We start from the raw sequence: 21,738 nt of genomic DNA, 5'->3' as shown, positions 1-21,738 counted from the left end.
TTTGTCATATTGTCTTACTGGTATGCAGGTACATTATATTAGTATTTATTCATTGCATTACAACTACATATCACCTCTTATCTCTAGAAAATAGCAAGTCTGAATCACTTCATAATTTCATCAGTCAAGTTTACAGTTTTAGGAAGGTGATTATGATGCCTTCCTTCTTAATTGCATATTATTGCACTTTAATCTGGTTTTTGCTGGATGTTGCTATTCTTCACCCTGCCCTAGGATGGGAAAGGACATCAGGATGATGAATGATGATAATCTGGTTTTTGTTAGTCCTTGACTGGTAGGTTGACACCATGTTAATTGTATTCCAGGAAAGAGCAGTCATATATGACATTTGAATAACCTGTTATGTTGTATGATTCATTAGCTAGGAAATATAAATTATGTGGAGTTAGGTAATTTTGTGCCTAGCACGAAGACACATTCCCTTAAATCAAGTTTTTGGTATGACAGATGTCGTAACCTGAAGGACTACATGGTGTTGGCAGAGAAGATCAAGAAGATGTTCCATGAAGAGGGTATTCATTCTACCACCATCCAACCTGAGTTTGTTGAGTTTGAGGATGATGATGCCCCTGCCTCATTGGACTCTGCTGAGGACTGTATCCTTGACTGTCCCTCAAAGGATAAGGACGGCTGTGTGGCCAACACCTGCTGTGGCCCATCGAAGCAGGTAAAGCAAGCTGGACATTCTGTAGATACACCCCCGCAAATCTTTTCAGCAGGTGGTTCTTTGAGAGGGGTAGAGAGAGAGAGGGACAGGAATAAGAAGCAGGGTAATAGATTTGGTTTATTTAGTGGGCGTTTCCACCAGAAGGTCTCACTCCCAGATATCACTAAGACATCAGAAGTTCTACCTGATGCCATATATACCATTAGCACTTCTGCAGAATTTACTTCTGCACCAGTCAGTGGACCCGATTTCTCCTATCAGGACAATAACTCTCTTTCTCATGTTTCACTTATATCTTCTTCAAGAAATGGTAATTCTCCACAGCTTAATCACAGCTCTAATACAGTAACTGCAAATCGAGTAAAGTGCTCTACGTGTGAAGAAAGAAGAAACATACTTAATAATAACTCCTTACCTTCTCCAACCTGCAATCATTCTGTTATTGCAATAGAAGACTCAGAGAAGGACGTACTTCCAGCCTCAGTTAGATTTTAAAGAAATCCCCGAAGTTTGTTTGTACAAAATTAACATATTGTTCATAATACATTAGCATGATACTGTACATAGTTTTCTAACTACAGGTGTTAGTCCAGGGCATTTTATATGCTATGGTATATACTTATTAGCATTTTTTATTCAGGTGACTTGAAGCTCAATTACCTAATGTAAGATATTTGCAAAATATATTTATACATGTTAGTCTTAAGCAGTATTGATAATATAATGCTTCCCACTGGTTGAAGCATTGTAATTGTTCTTGTAGTCTGTAATGTGATAACGTGAGTGCCACGTCAAGCATTTCTCTCAGTATTTTACTCAGTACTAGTTCTGGCAGGTGTTTTCGTGGTCCAGCACTCAGTGCAGCTTAGATGTTTATTTTTATTTATTTTTTTTTCATACTTATTCATTTAACCAATTTTTTTCAACAATGACAACAGCATGATTGATTACAGTGTGATTATCACAGCCAGTTTTTAGCTGTGATTAGCATGTAGGTTTTAAGTGAATGAATGCTGTAAAAATAATGTCTCAGATTACTTGTTACTCTTTATTGCGATAGAATATTGTTGTCATTTCTTGTTTAAGTCTTTTAATTCTATTCGTAGTGTAATTTTTAAATTTTATATATTTGCCATGCTAAGGCACTCGTACATTCCAGTGTTTTAGGTTAATGAACTCTTAGAAACATGATATAGGGAAGTTATTGCACAAAGTACAAATACAGTATATCATTAAGTTAAATGAAAAAGGAAATGTGTTCAGGAAATGATGCTTAATGGTACTTTTATTCTGTTGCACATTGGCATATAAATTTCAACGTACACATGATAGGAGGGATCCATAATTAAGTAATAATAAGCTATGCTAATATTCATAGCTCAGGAACAGATTTCATGTACTATTGTATTAAATTATTCAAGTATTGTACATTTCAGAGTATATATATATATATATATATACTGTATAGTGTTCAGAACAAGGTTGTGCAGAAAACAGGGTTGTGATGATATAAAGATAATGGTGATAAGATCAAATAAAAAGAGTGTTGCTGTTGAATAATTGACTCCTTTCATGTGCTGTTGTCAGTGTGTTGTGTTTTGTATAGTAATGTGACTTAATATTTATTGTAAGTGTCTTCACAGTGACTTGGGGATCTCCCTTCAGTCACTTTATCTTGTTAATGAACAGTCTGACACTGATAAATATTAGTATGTTTTGTTTTTCTTACTGTATATACTCTTTTCCCTCTTTCAGTATTGCTCAAGTATTTGATCAGGTAATATGTGTATGGATTCTGATACTGTACTGTATTTGACAGGTAATGCTCATAGTATTAACCCCTTTAATCTAATGATGGACAGTTTATGGATGCTACATTCAGTGCTCTGATTGAATTTAGAAAAGGCCTCTGACAATGAAGGGGTTGATGATGGCTATATTGAACTACCACAGTCAAAAAAATCTCTCAAAACCTTAATAAAATTATTTAGAGATGGCAAGAATACAGTATAAATAATATATGTGCCCTGGGGTTGGAGTTGAATTGGTAAGAAGAGAGAAAGAAAATAGGAGCTTCTTTACAAGTTAGTGAATGTGTGCATGTGTGTGTGTGTGAGTGCATGTTTGTGGAGTGACATCTTGTACCATCCAGTTCATCACCATCCTGGCCAGGAGCAGCTGTTTAGGTTTTACAAAATGTCACTTGGTCCAATTTCATGCACTTTGTAGGCTCTTTGGCTTCACTGACTTTGTCTTGTGCACTACTTATTCATATAATGCATTGCATTTTCACAGTTGGCATTCCTCCAGTTATAATTATTGTGGAGAAATCTTTGCAGTCTTTCAACTGATCCTGCTGTATATGCTGAGTATTGGTAGAGTACTTAGAAGCAAGAAGACACAACAACTCTGATTTAAAGGACTTGCACTGTATCTGAAAATGCAAATGGAAACTCCTCAAATGAAAAACAGTACAGTATCAAAGGTACTTTTACACCTTTGACAAGCATCTGATTCTGTGTAAAATAAGCCATCAAGTGGGACCACACTTAATAAGGAATGGCAGATATGCATTTGTGCAATATCTACTGGACTCTGTGGAGTTTAGTGACAGATAAATATTTGCCTTGGAGTATTAAAATATCTATATGAATATAGATGGTCATTTATGTCAAGCATATTTCCATGATGCCTGATGTGTGCTTCAGGAGAGGAGTATTCCTCTCTACTTATTCTTCAAATGGAACAGGACACCAGTTTTGCTTTTGTTCTGTTGTGTCAGTGTGAATACCAGTTACTGATGGGAAGGCCTCTTGAAACTCATATATAGTAGGAGCAGCAGCAGCACACAGGAGAGGCCATGCATGTTGTCACTTTTCAACCACTAATAACATATGTGCATAAGAAATAAGTTTGAAGTATTCTCACTATTTAAGCAATGTTCAGTCAGTGAGAGTTTCACAGTACTCCATAGCAAGCTAATGAATGTTTATGGAAACCTATATTTTTCTTGGTTACATAAATTTGAAGAATTCATCTGAATCTGATATACAAAGATTGGTAAGGATTTTATTATACTGTACTATATATACCATATATATATATATATATATATATATATATATATACATACATACAGTTTTTTCCCCCTAGTATGCGCCTATATGGTCGGCACAGGACGGCGCGTTCTAGGAATTCGAGTACTGTGAATACATAAACTTATGGAAAAAATTACATTTGCGCGGCACCCCCCTTCATGAGCAACCCTTGAGACTCCTTTCAGGCCTAAATATTGTTCTGTACAGGGGAACTATCAAAGACATATTACCTAAGATAAAGTAAACCAACAAGATTATGGCTTTCCTATGTCAACAAGGATATGGCTTAACTATACCAACAAGAATATGGCTGCTCACCTTAACCCAAGAAGACAACAGGCTTGATGGAGGTAAGAAGGGGATCCGAGGCAGGATGAGGCACTTAGGGCGCCTCTCCTGCATCACCCACCACACCACCTTCCTTACCACTCTCATCACCAGGGCTTTCAACACTTTCACTACGTAATGCACTCACTTCGTTCATAAACCCTTCAAAGTCTATTTCTGACACCTCAGACATCGCATCATCCTCTTGATCCTCCTCAAGATATGGCTCTTCTGATGTTGAAGGGAGTGATTCCTCACTTTCTTGGACCGGAAGGTAACGGGTGATGAGGGTTTGCTTCCGTCTGTTTACTTCCTGGTTGTGCTTGTCTGTGTAGTAGCGGAAGGTTCTGGCCAGTGAAGCCATCAGCTCCTCCATTCGCAACTGAGAGCATTCGATGTCCTGTAATTCTTGCTTGAATTTATCAAGGGCACACAGTACCCGGCCGATCTCCATCATGGACAAATCTTCGCTGTCCATCACTGGTGTTGCTGGCTTTTCTGCTGCGATCTCCTGCTCTGCATCGGCCACATCCACCCGCTGCACAACTTCCTGGGGTTCCTGCTCCACTGCTGCTGAATATAAACCCCTGATCTCCTCCAGCGTGACGATCTGAAACCCGGGCACAGCTTGTGCAGTTGTGAGAGTGGCTGTGTCGGCAGTGGCCAGGGACTGAAAGCTGCTTTCTGGTGCGCTTTCACACAGATGCGGTACGAGGAGGCACCAAGCATGGTTAGTTGTTGCAGCGGTAATATCTGCCCAAGAATACTTCAAGAATGTGATGGCATCCTTGAGGTTGAATGAGCGCCAAAAAGCCATAACAGTCTTATCAGGAGTTGAAGCGGGTGGCGAATCCAAACCATCCTCGGCGTCCATGACATCACTTCCAGCTGTGTCCAAGTCAAGAATTGCTTGCAGTTCCTCAGAGCTGTCGGTCTTGCTGCGGAGATGATTGTAGAGGCATTGGTGGTATAGCTGCTTACCGTTGCAGTTAACTCCTGGTCTACCGGTTGGATGAGAGAGGTCGTTCTGGGTGGCAAAAAAACAATCTTGCATTCCTTGCTGAGGTCTGCTAGCCAGGTTGGATGACTCGGGGCATTGTCAAGGACGAGGAACACCTTGAAGGGGATGCCAAGTTCCTGGGATTTAGCCTTGGCATCAGGGATGAAGTGCCACTGCAACCACTCGGAAATGATGCTGCTCGTCATCCAGCCATTGGAATTGCTGTACCAGTACACCCTGCTATCATCCATCCAGCGAAGATTCTTGTGACATCTGGGGTGTGCTGCGGTATGAACCACAACAGGCCGCATCTTGTGTGAGCCTGATAAGTTCACGGTGAACGTGACCATTATCCTGCTCTTGTCGACTTTTCTCCCTCGGGCCTGGCGTTGCAGCTTACTGATATAAATTGAATTCGGCATAGCCTTGTAGTATAGGGCTGTTTCATCTGTGTTGTAAATTTGGTGCTGCTGTAGCCACCCTCATTGATTATTCCCTTCAGGAAGGCAGGATAGTCCCTAGCTGCCATTTCATCTGCAGATGCATGCTCACCAGTGAGGCGAATGTGATGTAGCTCCTTCCTCTTCAAGAACCGGCATAACCATCCCACGGAGGCTTTAAAGGGTTTCATGACACCCAGCTTCACAGATGCAGCTTTGTAGAAAATCTTGGCCTGGTCCCTGATGTAGTACCAGTTCAGTGGAACTCCTTCCTTCTCCTTCCTCAGGATGTATGTTGCCAGGTACTGCTCCATGAGAATTATTGCCCGGTTGGTTAGCCTGCTTCTCCCGTCCAGTGCTGCCGTCCCATACATCTTGACAGTCTTCTTTATGGCTTCCCTGTTCGCCTGTATTCTCACTGTCGATTCTGCCAAGCCGAGTTCCTTTCCAATAGCAGTGTTACCCTTCCCATTCTTTTTCTTCCGAATGACTTCCATCTTCGTGGCATGGGTGATGCATTTCTTCCTTCTCAAGGACGGGACGGACATCCTGGCTCACAAAACAATCTCTCAGAGTAGACAAGAATGTTGCTGGAACACCGAGTGTACCCTCTGTGCACATGTGTTTCCTCTGTTGAGCCTCTCTCACCACCCTCCAAGCGGCGCATCTGGGTATCACGTGACAAGTGCACATCATTGACGTCACAAGGTGGGTGGAGCAGAGGCATCCATTTTTCACTTCTTGGGGTAGCAATGTCGCGTACTTGGGGTAACCCCGGATTTGGGCCATTCTTCGCTGTCCGTCTCGCTTACAGTGAGGTTAATTCGCGTACTATTAAAAAATATGCAAAAATTTAAAAAAAAAAAAATGGTCCTCACGAACAATGAGGATCGCGTACTCTGAACTCGCGTGCTGTGGGGAAAAACTGTACATACTGTATGTGTATATATTGTGTGTATATATATATATATATATATATATATATATATATATATATATATATATATATATAGGATTTACATACAGGTGCTCCAGTCAGATTGATTTCACCACACCACTTCCGTGATCCCAGCCCACCCACCATACACAACTGTGTAGCCGATGATCCAGCTTTGTGCTGGATTTTGGCACTAGGTCTTATCATTCTTCTTCCTGTCGGATTGAGCTGGTGCAGGTTTATATCCAAGGGATGGTTGGGGTTCATTGCTCACTTAATGCCACTTGGGGATGAATGAGGCTGGTCACGCTCTTAAATGTCAGAACCAACTGCCTAGCCTTGGGCTCCTATGCTCCTCATAGAGCAGCACTGGAGTAGATGATGTATGTATATATATATATATATTAGATATACACACACATATGCACGTGCTTGTGTGTGTGTGTGTGTGTTTGTGCGCGCACAAAAGCGACCATGCAGTATTGAACTGCAACTTCAGGATTGTATATGGTATAGTTAGCAGTATTGAAAGTTACAGAAAGAGCGTAAACTACAAAAAGGGCAACTACCATGACTTAAAGAAGTATTGCATAGAAATAGATTGGGAAAAGGAGCATAGAGGACAAGATATAAATGTTATATACAGTACAGGTAATTCTGTGAATTTTATGGAACAGGAGTCCAAAATTATATCCCTCAGCACAAAGAAACAGAAATTAAGATAAGTGGTTTAACACAGAATGTAAATAATCAGAGAGAAAAGAGACTTGCTGTGGAATAATACAGAAGACACAGTAGAGAGAGGGCATCCATCCATCCATCATCCAATCCTACTTTGCCCCATGAGGAGCGTAGGAGCCCGGGGCTAGCCAGTTGGTCCTGACATTTAAGATGAGAGTGACCAACCTAACTCATCCCTGAGTGGCATTACGTGAGCAATAAACCCCAACCACCTCATGGATATAAACCTTCACCGGCTCAATCCAATTGGAGCACAATAATTACCCACTAAACCACCAGGCGCCAAAATTTGGTCATATGGTTATCACCCAGCATAGTAAATGGTTTCCTGGTGTACAGGAAACCATTTGGCTTGTCACTTAGTGTAGAGTCACCCACAGGCAGAAGGAAGAGGAAAGAATGAAGGAAATGAAAGACAGAAGAGGGAGTGTAAAGTCACCCGTAGGCAGAAGGACAAGGAGAGAATGATGGAAAGAAAGATAGAAGAAGATGGAAGGAAAGAAGGATCGAGGAGAGGACAGGGCAGACACCCAAGAGCAGCACTACATTGAGTGAGTAGATGGTGAGCGCCCTCACCTACCACAAGAGAGAGGGCATATAGCAACAATAAACAGGCAAAAAATGATTATAGAAGAATAAGGAGAGAAGCACAGACAGCTTGAGGAAGATATTATAAATAAAAGTAGTGATCAACAAAGCTTTTTTACAGCTACATCCGAAGCAAAGCCAAAGTTACAGATAAAATACAGTTCATCATGGATGAGGGGATAACCTATTATATCCAAGAAAAAGATATTTGCAAAGTTCTTAACAAAAATTTCCAATTAGTTTTTACAGAAGAAAGTAATTTTGAGAGGGATAATAGGGAAAATTTATGCCCACATATATTACCAGATATACGAATATCATAACAAGAGGTACAGGAAGAGTTGAGTGAATTAGACAAAGGAAAAGCAAATGGTCCTGATGAAATTTCAGATTGGGTACTACATGAATATGCAGAAGAGTTAACAGACCAATATATTTAATATTCAGGGAATCCTTAAGTCAATGTAAACTACCTGATATTTGGAAGAAAGTAAACATTGTTCCCCTTTTCAGGAAAGGAAATAGACAGAATCCACTCATCTACTGACCAGTATCCCTGACCAGTGTTGTAAGCAGGGTAGTAGAAAAACTAATAAGAAAACTTTTGGTAAACCATCTGGTAAGATACATTATGATAACAGAAAGACAGTTCGGTTTTAGTAATGGAAATTCTTGTGCAACAAATCTATTAAGCTGCCATGATAGAGTTGCAGAAACACTACAGTAAAGAGGAAAATGGGTGGACAGTGTCTGTTTAAACTTCAAGTAAGCATTTGACAGAGTACCACACCAAAGACCTATGGAAACTGTACCATAAGGAGGAATCCAAGGTAAACTACTGTTGGATGCAGGATTTTCTCAGAAAAAGAGAGGTGAGAACAGTACCAAGGGAAGATTACTCATCAGGGTGTCTGCCTTTCCTCTCCTCCATCCTTCTTTCCTTTCATTCTCTTTTGTTTTTCTTTCCTTCATTCTATCCCCGTCCTTCTGCCTCCAGGTGACTTTATGTTCCCTCTTCTGTCTTTCTTTCCTTCATTCATTCCTCTTCCTTCTGCCTGTGGGTGACTCTACACTGAGTGACAAGCCAAGTGGTTTCCTGTACACTAGGAAGCCATTTACTACACTAGGTGGTAACAGTATAACCAAATTTTGGCGCCTGATGGTTTAGTGGGTAATTATGGTGCTCCAGTCAGATTGAGTTGGTGAAGGTTTATATCCAAGGGGTGGTTGAGGTTTATTGCTCACATAATGCCACTCAGCGATGAGTGAGTCTGGTCACTCTCAACTTAAATGTCAGGACCAACTTGCCTAGCCCCTGGCTCCTACACTCCTCATGGGGCAACGTAGGATTGGATGATGGATGGATGGAGGGAAGTGACTAGTGGAGTTCCACAGGGCTCTGTGCTGGCCAATGTTTTTGGTACTGTATAAATGAATTGGTGGTAGGTGGGGGCACTCACCACTTGATGTAGTGCTGCTTGGGTGTCTGCCCGTTCCTCTTCTCCTTCCACTTCTGATTTTCTTTTCCTCTTCCTTCTGCCTGTGGGTAACTCTGTACTGAATGACATGCCAAATGGTTCCTGTACACCAGGAAACCATTTATTATGCTGGGTGGTAACTGTATAACCATATTATGGCACCTGGTGGTTTAATAGGTAATTAAGGCACTCCAATCTGATTGAGCCTGTGTAAGTTTATATCCATGGGGTGGTTGGGGTTTATTGCTCATGTAATGCCACTCAGGGATGAGTGAGGCTGGTCCTTTTCATCTGAAATGTCACGACCAACTTGTTTAGCCCCAGGCTCGTACACTTCGTATGGGACGACATAGGATTGGATGATGGGTGGATGGATGGTTTATATATATGATAAAGACAGGAATAATGGATATGGAAGCTATCCAAATATGTTTGCTGATGATGCAAAAATACAAAGGAGAATTACAAACACAAACTTGCCGAGAGCTACAAGATGAATTAAATAAACTTCATGAGTGGAGCAATAGATGGCAAGTGGAATTCATTGTGGACAAATGATATGTAATCAAGTTTGGTAAACGTGGAGAAAGACCAGATTGGGATTATAAGCTAAGGAGTTCAACTCTACACGTATCAGAAAAATAAAAGAACCTAGGAGTGATTATCAGTAACAGACTATTACTGGCTGACCATGTAAATGAGGAGATATAAAACATGCATACACTGCCTGCTAATATGAGAATAGCATTCACTTATATAAATGAAAGATAATAACATCATTCATCAAACCAACCCTGGAATATGCATCAGTGGTTTGGAATCATCTCAAAAGACGCATAGATAAGACTGAAAAAGTACAGAGGGCTGCTACAAGATGAGTACCAAGCTTAAAGGATCTAGGCTATGAAGAAAGACTAGAAAAACTGAACCTACCAACATTACATAAGAGAAGGAAGAGAGGAGACATGATTATGCTACATAAATGGATCCCAGGGAAAGAGAAAATAGACATCAATGAGTATATAACCTATGGGGAGGCATCAGCAAGTGGACACAGCAAAAAAAACTGCACAAAAAGGGAGGTGACAAAGACGTAAAGAAATTCAGTTTCCCAAATAGGGCAGTTGATCAGTGGAATGCAGTACTGAATGAAGTACGGTAGTGCGTGCCAAAACTATTCATAAATTTAAGGATATGTTTGATAAAAATGGTTTAATACACGGGACAGTATGAACTTTACTCATTCCTGTTAAAGATACAATTAAGTAAGAACACACACACACACACACACACACACACACACACACACACACACACACACACACACACACACACAGAAAAGTTCATGATGATCTTTAGTCAGACCAGTACCATGGACAATACCATAATTTAGAGGCCTTGCTGTTCCCGTATCATACACCATGCCATGCAAAAACCAAGGCTCTTAACTCTTTAAAAGGAATATACTTCTGTCTTGTGTATATTTGATATGAGCAAGATAACAGGAGAGTAGTATCTGTTGGATGCTGGTGACATGGATGATCCTCATTCGACAGGTAACCCAGTTTTACAGGCATTTGATGTCTTCCCTATTTGTCCTGTCATAATGTTCTAATAAAGTTGTGAATTGTGTCTTTTGTTCTTGTCATGTTGCACATCAAGGAAATTTACACATTCCCTTATTTACTTTTATGTAAAATATTAGGGATTGCCTGCAGCATTTCACTGGGCCCATTTTCCTATGGCTATGACACTGCAAGAGTCAGTTTTTAAAAGGTCTTCGGGCTTGTAAATGAAATAATAAACACTCCAATCTAAATAGCTGAAGTAATGCAAACCTTTGATCTAAGCTTGGTAATTGTGTGCTTGAACTACAAAAATATGTGCTGAAAAATGGATAGCGGACTTAGAATACAAAAAAACATATAACAGTCTTGTTACTCCTGAGTCTGTAATAGTAATGATAGAACAGTATCTGGGCTGGGAAAGTTATTTGGGACTATAGAGAAAGAACTTTTTCACCCCACATCATTGCCCAAGGGAGAATATATGCTCAGTTTGTCTATGGAGCTCTTCTTGTTCATTAAGAAAGAAAGTTACACGTAAAGGTAAGTGTAGTACTGCAGACAGTTAATGTGAAAATATAAAGTTCATAAAGGAACAATGCATAAAAAACGAGCTGTCCTGTATGAGTTTGATGTAAAAGTCCCTATGTCCCAAAGACTGGGTGATACTGTTAACATATCTCTCTACCTTGAACTACACAGATACAGTAAGCAAGCCAGTAGTTGGACACTTGACTATATGCTGGCAACAGTAAGTGTTAACAGCATTCTTACTAGTTGACACTGCATATATTGAATCAATGGTGTTTTAGCTTGTAATTGACAAAATGAAAGGGAGACTATGGCAGTGTTAATTTATTGAGGAAAATGTTAGAATTGGATGAAGAGTTTATGTGGGAGTGTACAGTAGATTGATAAGGAATTATTACATACAGCTCAAGATAATGTTATGTAAATGTCCTATTGTTTCAGCTGCCGAAGAGAAACTATGCATTTAGACATTGTAGATAAAGGGTCTTACATTCCTGAGCTTGAATTTAATAGATAACCCATTCAGGTTCCCTACATTGAGGGACTTGTAATTGTGGTCTGCAGTATATACTGTAAAGTCAAAGGTTTATTTATCAACTGCAGATAAATATCACATTTATATTGTTTTATTTTTTTTTTATTTTGCTCAACATGAACTATTATGTAACCTTTGCCCAAAATGCAGCACTGGAGATAATAGCTGACTTTTTAAAATAACCATCCTTTACTGAAAAGCTTCTGGCAGCCTTTACAGATATCCTGCTACATGATGCAAGTGCAGAAAGGAAGGAAAAAATACTGGGGAATTTAGATTCTGTAAATGTTGTGATTGTGTTCATGCAAAATTTTTTCCTACTGTGTATTGTAACACATGCTAGCATATTAGTTTTTGAAATTGTTCTCATTACTGCAGAGAGAGACCAGAAAGTTACCAGAGCAGAGATACAGGAGAAAGGGAAAGATTACTCTAGTTCTTGGGAAGTAAACATCAGGTTGGTGATGATGATGAGACAAATCACTAAAACACCATGGTGTTGTTATCCCTGCAAAAGATTAAATATTAATATATATATATATATAATGATTATACATTCAGATTTAGAATGGAAAAATAGCAGTTGATATACAGGCCTTTTTGCCAATATAATAGCACCTTCATATGTTACAAAGAAGGCATGTTGGGCATTATGTTATTAATACATTAGTACCATCTCATGAATTCATACAGATGGTAACCAGAGGGTAAAATATACATACAGTATTTTGGGCTTGTATGCACAGTAAAGTTTTCTTCTGTTCATCCATCCATTATTGTTATGTATGGCCCTATCAGGAGCATAGGAGACTATGGGTAGGTTGTTTATTTCAGACATTGCGATGAGAGTGACTAGTCATTAACCCTTGAGTGGTACTTTGTGAGCAATAAATCCCGACCTTCCTTTGACTTAAGCCCTTGTAGGCCACATCCAGTAACAGTGATTTTCTGTGTCATGCAGTATTTCAGAAATATTAATTTCCAGTACAGTTTATGGACAGTATTATATGAATGTTACCAGAATGTTTTTAGTTAGCAGATGGGAGACTACCATTGACCCTGGGAAGTATTACCATGAGAGTGAAATGTGCCTGCAAGTTATAAACTAGGTATATAATCATCACTCTTCAACCGGAAACTTACCTAGAAGTTAATACAGTCATAGTCCAAGCTGAGACTTTGACATTATTACTGATGTTATTACACATTTTTTCCTCAACAGCTTCGACAACCATCTGGAAGTAATTACTGTAACTGGTTTTGGCTTTTGGTTTACCTTCCATTTCTAGAAATTATCAACTGTATCATGGCCAACTGCAATATGTTGGTTTCCTTGAGTGGAAGCATGGCATCATTTTTATGTAAATTATGCATGTATATCGTTGGGTCTGGTTAGTACTTGGATGGGTGACCGCCTGGGAACACCAGATGCTGTTGGCATAACATTCTCCCTACGTGTCAAGTGGAGTTGGTGGAGGATTAGTGCCTCTCCCTGTAAAATAATTAACTCTAAGCCCTTGGCCACCCCGTTTGGGATACATAGCGTCTGGCAATGAATGAACGAATGATATGCATTTTATGTTGTTATTTTAAATCCACCATACAAACAATGCTTGTGGTGTTTAATTATAACTTAGCAACTCATTTGTCATTAAGGATTCTTAGTAGTACTGTCCTTTTTTTTTTTTTTTTTTTTTTTTTTTTTTGCTGGAGTTGTAGAGAACTTAAACCTAACCAAAAATGTGTCATAGAAAATTATAAACTAGTACAGTTAGCATAATTGCTGCTTTATGCATGCAGAAATATGCATGTGTATATTTTCAATATTTTCATTGAAATAGTTCTCAAGGATGGTTTTCCTTGACAGTCTGAAGCAGTACCACTGGCCCCTGGGTGCCGACAGCGAACAAGCCTGGAGGTGGGAGGAGGAGAGGGTGCAGCCATGGAGGGTGGCTACCTGCTTGTCCCCTCATCTGTCAACCATGTCTCATCTGTCTGACAGTGGCCCTCACCCGCCACCAGTCCCTCCCACCCTGCCCCTGACTCACATTGACACACAGGTAGGGGTAGGAGCAGGGAGGCTGGTCAGGTGTGGAGACAGGGCAGGATGAGGGGGGGGAGAGCAGAGTAAAAGGAATAAAGGAAAACAACAAATACTTAGCTTTTGAAGCATAGAGTATTAGCAAAATTGCATATATGTACAATACATCATCTGTAAATGAAGTGTACAGCAAGGTAAGGTAGCGGAAAAGAAATACGAAGGAGTAGGTAGTAAAAATTTAAGCAGTGCAGATGAGAGAGAGATATAGTGTAGATAAGAGTGGGTCACGATTAGGTAGGATTATCAAAACTGCATTAGTATTCTTGAAGTTTAGCTGAAGATTTGAGAAAGGTAAGAGTCTTTTTAGGATATACAGTATGTTGGTCAGAAATGTAGAAATTAACCAAGGTTTATAGAAAATGAAAAATCTGCAGAGGGAAACTGGACATAAACCTTAGTGCAGAGGTACAGCATATGCCTCTAAAACCAGTCTACCCCACTCCCCAAGCAAGACGAACTAAATTTTCCTTACTTATATTTGACGTCATTGGCACCTTGTTGACCACCTTTCAAACCACCACCTCCACCCTCACATGTACAAACAATATTTGATGCCACCACTCCCACCCTTGTATAGTGGTTCATCACATAGCCTGTAAGACTTTTTTATTTTTTTTATTTTTATTTTTTGTCATCACTAATTTCACTGCCCTCTTATAGCCCAATGCATTAGTGATGAGAATAAACCATTCACATATTGTGATTTATAATTATAAACGTGTTCATGGGTGGAAGGTTGTGGGAGGTAGTACTGCAGGCATATGAGGGTTGTTCATTATCAGTTTCTCACCAAACCCACTCCTGGCAGCAGTACCTCTCTCTCTACCACAGTAACTGGTTGACTGAGTGTATGTGATGTTATCTCTGGTGAATTGCTGCTGGCAGTACTTTAGCATCAATAAGTGACTCATATGGTGATGGATTGTTACATAGTCAGGGATTCCCTTCTACAGGTAGAGCAGAAATTTTATATCCTAAGAACTGTTTTCACTTATTTGTTCATTACCATTGCTCTACTTGTTCTAAAGATATGTAGGTGATCTGTACTTAGAATACCGATGAATGTCATAAAAATGTAGGTGACTAGATGGCAAGATATGTAGATGAGCATCAGTATAGTATCTGTAAAAGGTACTAATGAAAAGTTGTGGGACTTTTATTAAACTCTGTTTATAAGGAAAGGTTGTGATTCAAGGGAAGCCATGTGTAAGCTTATTATTCTTGACACTTTTGCTTAGTTTTATGTGGTGTGAAAGACTGATAACTGTATGACTATGCATGTATAATAAATATATGTATATTTTTAAGTTTGAAGTCATAGATGTGAGATATTGATAAAGATATATAATATATATACAGTATATATATATATATATATATATATATATGTATATTCTATAAAAGATATGAGTAATATATGCTATGGAGTTGGCTGGCATTAGACCTTGTACTGGTAAGTAGGTACCAGTGAAATTCCCCGACAGTAAACTTGTGCTGAGAACCATTGTTGCCATCTGCATTAATATTTTTAAAACCAGTGCACTGTTCTTGGACAACAGTTTAGCTTTCAAGAAAAACAAAAACATAACACTCATACTACTCCCATACCACCCCCAATCCTCTTTTACCAGCACAATATAAGGATTGTACTAGTTTCTCTAACTGTGCTGGATAATAGCAAACATACGTGATAAGAATAGAGGCATTTTATTAGTTGTACAGATTAGTGTGTGTTTGTGTAGAATAGCTTTCATCTAAATGTGAAAGTATTTGTGTGTACCATATTATTTCTTTTATTTTTATTGAGTGAATGCAAATACATTTTATTTTCTTAAACAGTGATTGATATCATACATTTGTACATTTCACTTATTGTATATCAACTTTTACATGGTACTGTACAGCAGAAATTCATATGATTATGATATGGTAGATAGAGATGGCCATTCTTTGGCTAGGTTTTATAACTGGTTTTATATATATAAAATGGTGTTCATAGTAACTACCATTGATTTAAAATGTATAAATGAAAACAGGTACAGCATTTTCAGTGAATTAAGCACATACTGGAAAAAAAATTATATACTGTACGATGTTTCCTTCCATGTTTGGTAAAGGAGATACTAATGTGCTTTTTGAAGATGTATTGTACAGGAATAAGTGTTGTTTCCAAACAAATTTATGGATATACCCTTTGATTGCCATTTGTATGATATCTGTTGCATGCCAAAATGTGTTTCTCTTCTAATTGTATTTATGATTTCACATTTGATGGGGAAAGTGTGACTGCCCATCACTACAGAGCTCTGTAATGAAAGCATTTGTATCTAGCACTCTGGAACTGTACTGATCAGTGTATTGGTCAGTATAATAACTGAGGGAATATATTAACTCAGATTCATTAGGTAGACATTACTCCAAGAACATTGAATTTTAAGTTTTCATTGTCATCTGACATAGTAATCACTATATATATATTGTTTCATTCGTTTCATTTTTAAAGGCTCCAAGATGCTTGCATGCGTCGGCCTTGGTCACCTACTGGTGGCTTTCCACGCTGCATGATCCATTGCAGCCTCCCTGTTCAGTCCCTTAGCCCTGAGGTCACATTTAATGACCTCGTCCCATGTCCTTCTCGGTGTACCCCTCATAACCCCACCCCCAATATTAATACTTCTCACCTTCCTCACCCAATTATCATCCCCCATCCTCTCCACATGTCCAAACCATCTCAATCTACCTCTCCTCATCACAACACCAATACACTCCAGTCCCATCCTACCTCTCAACTCTTCCATCGTAAACCCAGCCCCCCCGGACCTTGCACGCAGGGACGCATTACACATCCACCTAATCATTGTCATTTCTGTACATCTGAGCCAGCGAATATCCTCCTCCTTTACTTCCCAGATCTCACTACCATATTGCATTACACTCCTAACACATGCTGCATACAGACCCCTTAGCACGTAGGGAGAGCCCTCTCAATGTCAGAAGAGGCAAGAGCTCCCTGAACTTCTTCCAACCACTTCTCACCCTAGCCACAGAGCTAGCTCCAGCCCCACCTCCAGCACACAACATGTCTCCCAAATAACAAAACTCTTCCACACACTCAAGAGATTCACCAGCAAGTTCAGTCCTTTCACGCCTGACAATCTCCACCTGCTCTCCCTGACACCATACGCATAAAATCAGCATTATCTCGCAGTCTACCTCTAATACCACTACATTTCTTGTGCACCCATTTATCACAAACACCGCACAAGATAGAATTACTTCCTACGCCCTTGTGGCAAACTGCACATGGCCACTCTCTCTCGTCTTTGAAATTACTGCCACCAACCCTAGATATCATCACTTTTGTTTTATCTTCATTTACCCTTAAGCCCTTGTGCCCCATACCATCTCTCCACTTCCTAAACCTTTCCTCCGCCTCCTGTTCTTTCTCTGCAATCAACACCAAATCATCAGCATGCAACATCTCCCACGGGAGTCCGTTTCTAAAGTCACGTGAGAGGGCTTCAAGTACCATGATAAACAACATGGAACTCAAAACTGACCCCTAATGCACACCAACGTTCACGGAAAACTCATCACTCAAATCTCCATTCACTCTTACCTGGGTGTGAGCACCCACATACATAACCATAACCACCCTAACCAGTCACTCCTCCAAGCCAAGCTTTCTCATTGCCCACTTCACCATCTCTCTAGGGACTTTGTCAAAGGCCTTTTCCAAACCAACAAAAACAAAATACAGATCCCTTCTCTTATAATTATATTTTTCCTGAAGTTGTTGAACAATGAATATGGCATCAGTGCTCCATATATATATATATATATATATATACAGTAATCCCTGTAATATCTGGACGCCCATTTTCTGGACATCCCCAGTAACCGGACATTTTCGTCCCGGGATCCAATATTCCCAAAATGGACCAAAAACTGCAAAAATTCGAAAAAAAATCCGACTTTTTCCCACCCGTAATTTAAAGTTGGCACAGGCCAGCTGTGTTCTGGTGCGTTGTTCCGACTACGTCCGCTAGAGCGCCTCTGCATCCTCCCCACTTACTACCCGTCTCTTGTTGTGTGTGCATACTCACCATCATGGCCGCCCACGTGCTCGCTTTTGTGGTGGTGCCTTACCTGTTGCAGGCTCTCCTGCTGCTCTCGTACCTCTTCTTTGTGTGTGTGATGATGGCCCCACCGCCTGAGAAGAGGAAGAGAGTGGTTTTGACTCTGGAGAAGAAGAGGGAGATATTGGACAAGATGGATGCGGGATGGTCTTCCTCACGCATCCTCCGTGAATTCAACCTGGCCTGATCTACTTTGTTTGATATCAAGAGAGCCCACGACAAACTCATGCAGTACACAGCTGACTTCTCGTCGTAAAGCAAACGCAACATGGAGAGGAAGGTGATGTATACTCCCAAGTATGCAGAAGTCGACCGGTCCACGTTGATTTGGTATCGACAGTAACGTGTTGCTGGTGTGATGGTGCGTGGCACAGAGCTGAAGGCTGCTGCTGAGAAATTCGCAAAGCTTCATGCGCCATAGACTTCAAGGCATCCGAAGGTTGGCTCTTCGCGTTCAAGTTACGACATGGCCTTATCAACCGTAAGGTTCATGGCGAAGCTTTGGACGCCAACGAGGATGGAGTAGAGGAGTTTCGGCACAAGGTGAAGCACTTGATCGACAGGGAGGGCCTTACTCTCGGTCAAGTCTACAACGCTGACGAAACTGGTTATTTCTGTCGCGCTTTGCCTACGAACACTCTAGCTGAGGAGATGGAGAAGCGTGTACCTGGCCGTAAGCTCTGCAAGCAATGGATATCTGCTTTGTGTTGTGCCAGTGCTAACTGCATGCAGCAGCTCAAGCCCGTTATTGTTGGGGTGATGGATGTCCTTCCTGTCGTCTGGTACCATTCCTTAAAGGCAAGGTTCACAGCCCAGATCTTCAAAGACTGGTTCACCCGCCATTCCGTCAAGGAGGTCATCCATTACCAGATGGAGAAACTGGGAATCCCACGCAACCAGGTAAAGGCCCTCCTTCTCCTCGACAATGCACCTGTCCACCCGTGCGACAAGGACTTTGTGGCTGAGAATGGCTGCATTAGGTGCATGTTTCTGCCACCTAATACTACTGCTCTCATCCAACCAATGGACCAAGGGGTGATCGTGGCAACGAAGAGGCTGTAACGACGGAAGTTCCTGGACGAGGTGATGGTTGTTCTCGAGGATGAGGACGAGCGCAGGGAGGGACGGGACACGCGAGACCATTGAATTTTGGAAAACCTTCGCTGCTACAACATCAAGTCTGCCATCTACAACTAGGCCAGTGCATGGAAGGAAATCCCTGTCCAGACTTTAGAAAATGGTTGGTCTCGTCTGCTTCTCGGAACGGATGTGGAGCATGATTTCCTAGGTTTTGACGTGGATGACTTCCATGCACATCTACGTGTGCATGGGGACGATGTTGATGTGGACGAAGTGCGTGAGTGGTTGGATGACGACGAGGGCGATCCTGGGTATCATACATTGTGTGATATCGAGATCGCATCTTCAGTTGCAGGTGTCAGTACCCAGCTTGAAGATTCCGACGATGATGCGGACTCCTCTCAGCGTGACACTACTCCAGCCATCCCCAAGCTGAGCGCACTCCGGGAACACCTAGAGTTCGTTCTGGACTACCTGGAGCACCCGGACTGCGACAGGGAGATGGGGCCCTTGGGACTTGTGGAGGAAGTGCGCGCTTTCAGGCAGCGCATCATTAATCGTCAAAATCGTCAATCCTTGCGTCAATCAATGATTGACAGCTTTTTCAGGTCCTAGACCCCTGCTGTGCCCAGCCCTGGCTCCACTCCATTGCCTACCCAAGACAGGCCCTCATGCTTCGAGCCACAGTCCGGCACATCAGGCACGGTGGAGTCACCACTCGACCTGAGTTTGCGCCTCTCTTCAGAGTCGTCTGCAGTGGGTACGCCATCACCACGACCCAGCAACGCACCCCTAGGTCACCTGTATGTGCTACTCTCAGACTCTGACAGTGATTAGACGCCAAGAGCTTCTCCACTAGACCACACGGGAATTTACAGTGTTGTGCAGTGAAAAAAAAACAGTGCACAGTGTTAAGGAATTTGAGTTCTGAGTGAAAAGACAAAGATTAATTGACTGTCAATGTAACGTATTTTAACTAGAGTGTGTTATGTTTAGAAAATGGTTTTATGAGTGGAAAGACTTTAAGTGCAGAGTGCAACACTTATTAAGGTACAATGGAGCGCAAGTAAGACAAGAGTGAGGTGTTAAGAAAATGGAATTCTGAGTGCAAATGACTAAGTTCTATGCAAGACTTCATGAACAGTGTACTGCAAGTGCTTCAGGAACTCCTTCTTACTGTCAGAGTCTGAGAGGAGGCTGGTTATTCATCGAGATGGCCAGGGACTTGCTGTAAGTACCTAGAATGTTTCATATTGTACTGTATTTTCCATACTTACCTCTAACACCTCATTTCACTCTTTTATGTCCCTTATTGGTGTGAATAGTGTCTTAGGTGCTATGCATGAGCATGAGGGAGGTGTTTCTCTCAATTAGGCTAGGTTAGGGTCCAGTCCAGGAGCCAGGGACTTGTTGTAAGTATCCAGAATGTTTAATATTGTATAAACACCTCTAAAACCTCATTTTATGGTTCTTTTGCATTTATTTCAGTCTTTTATGTCCCATATTGGTGTGATTTGGGTCTTAAATAGGTGCAATGCATGTCCAGAGGGAGTTATATAGGTGTTTTTCTGAGTTAGGGTCCATAAGTACAAGTCCAGGAGGCTGGGGACCAATATCCGGACAGGATCACTATCCCGACATGCTTTTGGCTCTATTACATCTGATATTGGATGGATTACTGTGTGTGTATATATATATATATATATATATATATATACACACTATATATATATATATATATATATATATATATATATATATATATACAGTCAAGTCGCCTATAGCGTGTGCTTCTATGACATGGCAAGGTGCCAGACCGCCCCAAAACGAACCACACGCATAAAATACCTATGGCGCGGGCATGGCAAGGTTTGACACGTGCCTGTTGCCTCAGAACCCCCAACCCTACCCCTTTCACTTAAACACTATTGTCGTTGGAGTCAGGTACGTACAGTACAGTCACTACTCGTTATACATTGAACCGGTATATGATAATTCGCTACAGCGATAACAAAAAGTTACACCCCAAAATCCAATTAACAATGAATTTCCCACTGTAACCACATTGCCGTCGGAAAATTTTGTACAAAGTGCCAGGCGCATTCAAGGTGACTGCCACTTGTCTCAGGCAAGATGGTGGCCCCAACATGCAGAGCATTGTTTTGGTTCAGTTGCAGTCTCGCCACTCCTTCAAAGCCCTCTCTTTTCCACTCGTTCATGTGTGCCCCCCTGCCATCGTCACCTGTCAGCCAAGCATTGTACTATAGTATACATCATGTAGCACCAGGCCAACGTTATGCAAGTGTGATTATTGTGTTGTTGCAATGATTTACTGTACGTGAGTAACGCTACTTGTATTGGTGTGATAGCGTTTGCTTTGGCTTAGGAGACGACTTGGACTGACACAGGAAGTGATTAAGGTGGGTTGTCATTTTTGTTTGACTGATTGCTTGATTGTGTGCGTGTGTAAAGTGGGGAAAAACAGGGAAA

At 40.9% G+C, this 21,738-nt stretch overlaps 1 protein-coding gene across 1 annotated transcript in view; it reads left to right on the top strand.

Annotated features, from left to right (window-relative positions):
- ZnT63C (solute carrier family 30 member 1) overlaps positions 1 to 15,058 on the top strand; it is a 55,006-nt gene extending 39,948 nt beyond the window's left edge. The window contains exons 7-8 of the mRNA XM_080286054.1: positions 469 to 688; positions 13,796 to 15,058. Of these exons, the coding sequence (XP_080142180.1) occupies positions 469 to 688; positions 13,796 to 13,927 (352 nt within the window). The 3' untranslated portion in view covers positions 13,928 to 15,058. The remainder of the gene's footprint in view (positions 1 to 468; positions 689 to 13,795) is intronic.
- The last annotated feature ends 6,680 nt before the right edge of the window (positions 15,059 to 21,738 follow it).

This window comes from Coenobita brevimanus, chromosome 110, assembly GCF_032717465.1.
Source record: "Coenobita brevimanus isolate Jiangsu-jjx chromosome 110, ASM3271746v2, whole genome shotgun sequence".
NCBI classification, from domain to species: domain Eukaryota; kingdom Metazoa; phylum Arthropoda; class Malacostraca; order Decapoda; family Coenobitidae; genus Coenobita; species Coenobita brevimanus.
Note: the sequence above shows the minus strand (reverse complement) of the source record. Positions and strands in the feature narration are given on the sequence as shown.